The 7655-nt window shown below is 35.6% G+C and overlaps 1 protein-coding gene across 1 annotated transcript; it reads left to right on the top strand.

The window, feature by feature from the left end:
• The first annotated feature begins 578 nt into the window (after positions 1–578).
• Positions 579–3157, top strand: LOC107790346 (peroxidase 24-like). Its single transcript, NM_001325495.1, is given in 4 exon segments — positions 579–880; positions 1071–1262; positions 1399–1564; positions 2591–3157. Coding segments are annotated over 4 exon segments (990 nt in total). The 5' UTR covers positions 579–652; the 3' UTR covers positions 2995–3157.
• The last annotated feature ends 4498 nt before the right edge of the window (positions 3158–7655 follow it).

Genomic DNA, 7655 nt, shown 5'->3' with positions numbered 1-7655 from the left:
ATAAAGTACTAGCTAGTATTCACTTGATATTATAAATTATGCTTCGCTATTATTTTTATCTAATCATAGTCTGAAAATCTTAAGATTTTGGTCAATCATTAGCGCGTTCTTTAATATTCTAGTTTATAGATCTATCCTCTTCATGGAAAGATTATGCCAGTGCATACCTCATAATACTCAGGCGCAAAAATTAGAAGGTAACTTGAGTTTTGCCTGATAGCTTTAATATAAATTTTATATTTGTATTAAAAATTCCACTAGATATATATAAAATCTTAATTAATACTTACGACCAAGAGTGAACCAGAAGGAATTGACAAGTTCCTAAGGGTGGGGGGAGGGTGCATGCTAACTACTATCCGTAGTATGTATTTTAGGAGTCATGTTTTAGTGGGGACGTACTTTGTGAAGATAAACTCGACACCACCCACAAACTAAGGCCAAAATCATGTGAGCAATCATTTTATATATATATATATATCATCCCACTAGCTATCGCCTTGCAGCTTTGCCTATAAAAGGAAACTTTCCTTGAAGGGTAAATCCATTGTGCCTTAATTCATTTGGTTTCTCATCATCTTAATTCTAATTAGGTTTAAGTCCTTTGACATTATTGTCTTGTTTTCATTTCCTAGCAAGGAATAAAAAGAAAATGAGAACTGCTCAATTACTGCTACTAAGTTTTCTTGTTTTTCTTTCTATTGTTGTTTGTGGAGTTTCGGGTGCAGGAAATAATGTGCCACGCAAGAATTTCTACAAGAACACTCGTTGTCCAAATGCTGAACAATTTGTTAGAGATATCACTTGGAGCAAAGCTAAGAATGACGCTACTTTGAGTGCTAAATTGCTTCGACTCCACTACCATGATTGTTTCGTTAGGGTACGTCTACGTATTAGAATTACTATATACCATGCACACGTTAATCTCATAGGATTTTTGTTATATTCACTGACTGCATGAAGATCTTTTTCAGTATCACTGTAATTTAATGGTACTATGGTGTAGCATATTATTTATCATATTTCTTCAAACATTATTCATTGGCATTATTTGCTATGCAATTTTGCAGGGATGTGATGCATCGATATTGCTGGATAAAGTTGGAACAGATCAATCTGAGAAGGAGGCCAGGCCAAACCTCTCGTTGGGTGGTTTCGATGTAATTGATGATATCAAGCGACAAGTTGAGGAAAAATGTCCTGAGATTGTTTCTTGTGCTGACATTTTAGCATTAGCTGCTCGTGATGCTGTTTCTTTTCCTGTAAGTATTCTCATATATAATTGAACCTATTTAACTACATAATTTGAGTTATATATGCTAACAGTATAAAGAATTCAGTATTCATTTACATAATGAATCATTTTCTTAATTATTTCTTTCTCTCTAACTTCTGCAGTTTAAGAAATCGCTATGGGATGTGGCGACCGGAAGAAAAGATGGGAATGTTTCCTTTGGGAGTGAAGTGAACGGAAACTTACCTTCACCATTCTCAGATTTTGCCACCCTTCAGCAACTCTTTGCAAAGAAAGGACTAAATGTCAATGATCTTGTTGCATTATCAGGTAAAATATTAATCATACAAAGCGAACTGTACGCAAAGGCGAAGCCAGGATTTGAATTTATGGATTTTAAATTCTAGGATAACGGCATCATGTGTTAATAATTGGATCTTAAATTTAATTTTTGTACATATTTAGAGGATTTCTTAATGCAAATATAGAATTTTGACTAATTTTATCGGATGAACTTGTATGTAACCTTTTATCTTCACCCTTGATTGTATAATGAATTCGTTCATACATTATCAAGTCATCTGAAAGATAACTACAAGTAATCGTCCATAAAAAGCGTGGCTATTAACCTGAAAAACAAAGTAGGTTACTGTTTAGCAGAAAATATATCTTTTGATCAAATTTTAATTTTAGAAGAAAAATGGGTTACTGATAACCCACTTTTGCTTCACTTTCTCAATGATATCAAAGGAAATAATAAGAATAACTAAGGAAATAAATTGATTGCAAAGTCAAGGTAGAGAATTTCGAAAAAGCAGAAAAGTAAAGTGTTTATTTCAATATTGTCTCAGATCTGTCCTTACAAATAGAAATCTATGTCCTTATATAGGAATATACAATAGTAACGATTTTTTCTCATAATTTGGGTTAATTATGGTCATTAATGACATTGATTTCCCATTATTTTGGATTCTTACAACTGACGCATTTATTGCTATAAATGTCTTATATCCGTTCCAATTCTCCTTCCTTATTTCCTTCTGGTTCATGTATCTTTCCTTCTTTTTACTATTTATTCATTCCTTGCCAGCTATTAGTTCCGGTAACGTCTCGTGGGTATTTCTTCCCGTGCCTTTTCTTTTTCTATCAAATAAGATTGCCACGTGTCGCTATATTACTGTTCCACGCGTTATGCCATGTCAACAATCTAATATTCCACGTGTAGCACCTTTTCACCACCAATACAGTTACCTTCTGCAATAAGCTAATACCAAATAAATGATATTAGTAACTATATACATACTGTCAGTATATATAACCTAAATCCTTGAGTATATCCTTCATCCATGCATGCAGGTGCTCACACAATTGGTGTTGCTCATTGTGGAGCTTTCTCTAGAAGACTCTTCAATTTCACAGGCAAAGGTGACATGGATCCATCTTTAAATCCTACTTATGTTGAATCTTTGAAACAATTGTGCCCTAATCCAGCAAACCCAGCCACTACTGTGGAAATGGACCCTCAGAGCTCAACTTCATTTGACAGCAATTATTTCAACATCCTTACTCAGAACAAAGGGTTGTTCCAATCTGATGCAGTCCTCCTCACAGACAAAAAATCAGCTAAAGTTGTGAAACAGCTGCAAAAAACTAATACCTTTTTTTCTGAGTTTGCTAAATCCATGCAGAAAATGGGAGCCATTGAAGTTCTTACTGGAAATGCTGGAGAAATCAGGAAGAATTGCCGCGTCAGAAACTAATTCTTGAAAACCTATGATTAATTTTATGTCATATATATGTAATCTCAAAAGTGTACAACATCTGGTATTTAATTTGTGTCTATTTGTTTCTTTTCCTTTTTGAAAGTGATGTGTTATTTGGGTTGGAATACGTGCTTCAATAAATTTGAAATAATGTATTTGATAAATTAATGTATTTATTAATGTATTTGATCAAAATGTTCTTTATTTTTCAAAGTGAATAAATGAGAATTATATTCATTCTTGATTTACTACATACGTTTTGGTTTTAACAAATACATTTTGATCTCCCAAATTCATGATATTTATTAAATCAAAAGCTTATCTTTCAAGAGTTTTTAGCCTATAAATAGCGCTAATTTTCTTTGAAAAACATAAGCAATTCATAAATTGCTTTTCCCTTAAAGTGTTATAAGATACATTGATCAAATGGTGAAATCATAGATTCAAGATAGAAGAGTAACATTCTTTAATACTATTTGTTATATGACTTAATTAGTTGAATCCCCAAGATAGAATTGTTATTTATTCTTCCGTTTGCTCGTGGAAGAGACTCCAATTATCTTCAATAAACGTTTCCTTCACGTGCCTCTAAGAAAAGCAAATTTATTTTCATTTTCTAATATGGTTGTAATCCTTGTCCTAACAATTTGTCTTAAATCTAAGTAGTAATTAATTGTATGGACATATGATGCAAAACTGAAACTGCATGTAAGTTATGATACTCCACATGAATATTAAGTGGAAAGCTAATTGTACAGCTTGAACAAGCAAATTGTGATGATAAAACTATTATGTTCAAATCATTGATGGTATTTTTTAATCATATACCGCTCAAATTTTCCAATTCATTGTTTGGTGACATCACGAGAGCAACAGTATGATTGTACTAGATCAGTTATAAAATCTAAACTAATCAGGATGTAAACATAAACTTAATTCATACCAGGATGTTAAACATGATAATCTACATAAAATCGTTATAGAAAAATATACCTGAATCGTAAGCAATTATTACGAAGCGAAAACGTTAGTTGGAATTGCTTTCTCGCCCCTTGCCGTAGCTTGATGTAACGACCCTGCCGGTCGTTTCGAGAGTTATATCTCAGTTCCCTCATTTTTTGCTTCTTATGTGTTCTACAGTTGTATTATGGCTTACCGGGTTAGTTGGTTCGGGTCCGGAGTGAATTGAGATACTTAGTCTCTTAATTGAAAATTTAAGTTGGAAAAGTTGACCAGATGTCTACTTATGTGAAAATGATCTCAGATTTGAATTTTGATGATTCTGTTAGCTCCGTTAGGTGATTTTGGATTTAGGAGCGCATCCGGATTGTGATTTGGAGGTCCGTGGTAGAATTAGGCTTGAATTGGCGAAAGTTAGAATTTTGTAAAGTTTGACCGACAGTGGACTTTTTGATATCGGGGTCAAATTGGATTTTCGGAAGTTGGAGTAGGTTCGTGGTGTCATTTTTGACTTGTGTGCAAAATCTGAGACTAATCGGATGTGATTTGATAGGTTTCAGTGTCGTTTGTAGAATTCAGACATTTCAAAAGTTCATTAGGCTTGAATTCATGTGTAATTCGTGTTTTTAATGTTGATTGTGGTGGTTTAAGGATTCGAATAAGTTCTTATGATGTTCTGGGATTTTTTGGTATGTTTGTTGAGGCCCCGAGGGCTTCGGGTGAGTTTCGAGTGGTTAACTGATCGTTTTGGCCTTTGAGTGATAGCTGATATCTGCTGGTTTTTGCTGCTGGTGGTTTCCTCTTATGCATTCGTGAAGTGTACCTGGAGGCTGAGGAGGATTTGTTCTTTATGTTCGTGAAGAGGAGGAAGCGAAAGCGAAGGTTTGGTCTGAGTGTGCATCGCAAACGCTAAAGAGGGGTCGCGTTCGTGAAGAGAAGTGAGGCAGCTGGGGACCCCAAGCCTTTGGTCTATGCGTTCGCGAGGTATTAGCCACGTTCGCGATGGGTTGAGCTAGTAAAGCTTCACGTTCGCGAAGCATTGGTCGCGTTTGCGAAGAGTAAAGATGAGGGGCAGACTGAGTTGCCCTACGCAAACGCGAGAGGACGTTCGTGTTCGCGATAAAGGAAATCTATGCAGACAATATTAATTTCAAAATCGAGGGTTTGGGCCTATTTTTTCATATTTTGAGATAGAGACCACGGATTTGGGCGATTCTTGAAGGGATTTTAGTGGAGTTGATTGGGGTAAGTGATTCTTACTTGGTTTTGAATATGTAGTTAACAGTAAGAAGATGAAGTGTTCTTGTGTTAGAGGTTTTGAATGAGATTTTGTTATCGGATTGGAGTAAATTTGGTATGGTTAGACTCGTGAGTGAATGTGCTTTCAGGTTTTGTGACTTTTGTTGGATTTTTGGCTATAATTTAGTACTTTTTTGTGGAATTGATCCCTTTAGCCTGTATTAATATATTGTATTGTACTACTTGTGGCTAGAGTTTTTGATATTCCGAGACTGACTCGCAAGGCAAGGGCATTTTGGAGTAGACTTTTGCTCGGACTGAGGTAAGTAACAGTTATAAATCTGGTCCTGAGGGTATGAAACCCCAAATTTTGTATCGTGTAATTATGTTGGAGGTGACGGACGTGTGGGCGTGTACCGAATGGATTGTGATTTGGTCCGTCTCGTTAGACTGTAATGTCGAATAGCTTACTGTTAACTACACGTTCCTTCTGTTTTGTGGAGATTTGACTAAATTTATGTTAGAAATCATGCTTAGGCCATATGATATCATTGTTGGGACCCGTTAAGGTCATGTACTTGTTGAATTAGCTGTTGTCTTGTACTCAGTCATGACTTTATTTGTGTACCATACATCCATCTCTTCTTATTCATTGTTGATACATGTTAATATCTCTGTTTAGACCGATTTATATGATTATCGAGAGCCCGAGAGACTAGGGGGCTGATGACTGACTGAGGTCGAGGGTGTGATGGTGAGATATTGATACCATAGCACGTGAGTTATTCATGCAGATCTTGATATGATATTATAGCACGTGAGTTGTCCATGCAGCACATGAGTTGTCCGTGCGGATTATAGCGCTTGGTCTATAGGAGCCCCTTCGGAGTCTGCACACCCCCAGTGACCGCAGGTACCTATTGAGTGTGGGTACTGACGGCTGAGAGTCGAGTGATTGAGCTGTTGAGATGAGCTGAGTGACTGTTGCCTTGAGAGGCTGTAATTGCATTCATTGTTGTTGTACTTAGTCGATATCTGTCATTGTTGTGAAATTCCTGAAAGATTTTATATTCGATTTACTTGAACTTGAAACTGTATAAAACTGATTGACTTAAACTGCCGGATTTGAAAGCATGTCGGTGCTTTACTGAAATTACTTAAATGATCTGTATTTGTATAGCCTGTCACTACTTCTCAGATCCTTATTTGTTTCTATTACTTACTAAGTTGGTTATACTCATGCTACACCCTATACTTAATGTGCGGATCCAGGTGTGTCCGATCACTGAGGACGTTGAGCTCGTGCGTGGTTGAGTACCAGAGACTTATGAAGTAGCTGCTGGCATCCGCAGTCCTTGTCTCTCCTTTCTTATTATCTTTTCTATCCTGTATTAGCATTTGTCACAGACTATTGTAGACTCTATTTCTAGACTGATTGTTAGATGCTCATGACCGAATGACATCCCGATGTCGGGCTAGTTTTTGCACTTATGTTTTGGGTTTAACCTGTTGTTATGTAAACTCCGATTATTTTAAATGTCTTAACTCATTTAAGTTAAATGTAGAAATTAGTTTTGAAAAATGTCGGCCTGCCTAGTACCATGATAGGTGCCATCATGACGGGTTAGGTTTTAGGTCGTGACACTTTCGTTACCGCTGACTTTAGTGATGGAAGAGAGAAACAAAATACAGTAACCCTAATGGGTGGGGAAATGACCAATTTATAGAGGTTCTCACTTAATCTGGTACGTCCATCAAGTAACCGATTTTATCATTAATTAAATATTAATTATGGCCCTTAAACCTATTGGGCCACACACAAAGGAAAACTTATATTTTTCCACTTGGCCCAATAATCACATAATATTAATATTTAATAATATAAGAACATTAGTTGCGCATAAAAGAATTTCTTCTATAATGTCCATCATAAATACCATAATACGATAAACTACTAAATGTGAGCTATGGCGGTTATATATAATTTGTCTACATACTCTCTTCCATATACTACAATATTAGCAACTCATCATACCAGGTCCATAAGTTATAAAATATTGTGATCCACAATAATGTCTCATTGGGACTTATCCTGTAATATCTTAAAACAATAATGTGTACACCATTATGAAAAACAGAAAATCATTAATGTATAACTGAAACACATAAATGAGCTCAAAGTGTCAAAAAATCATAAATACATCAGTCATAAATACAGCCAAGACCCATTCTATGTACATGTTCTTTAAATATCTTTGGCTGCAAACCTTTCGTTAACGGATCTGCAATCATGAGATCAGTTCTAATATGCTCAAATGACATTCTTTATTTCTACTTTAATTCCATATGTTTGGAACCTATGGAGTACTTATCATTCTTAGAGAAGAATACTGTTGTAGAATTATCACAATTAATTTTCAGCGGCTTGGTAATGGTGTCGACAACCCCAAGTCCTGAAA

This window comes from Nicotiana tabacum, chromosome 7 (assembly GCF_000715075.1).
Source record: "Nicotiana tabacum cultivar K326 chromosome 7, ASM71507v2, whole genome shotgun sequence".
In the NCBI taxonomy this organism is placed as follows: Eukaryota; Viridiplantae; Streptophyta; class Magnoliopsida; order Solanales; family Solanaceae; genus Nicotiana; species Nicotiana tabacum.
Note: the sequence above shows the minus strand (reverse complement) of the source record. Positions and strands in the feature narration are given on the sequence as shown.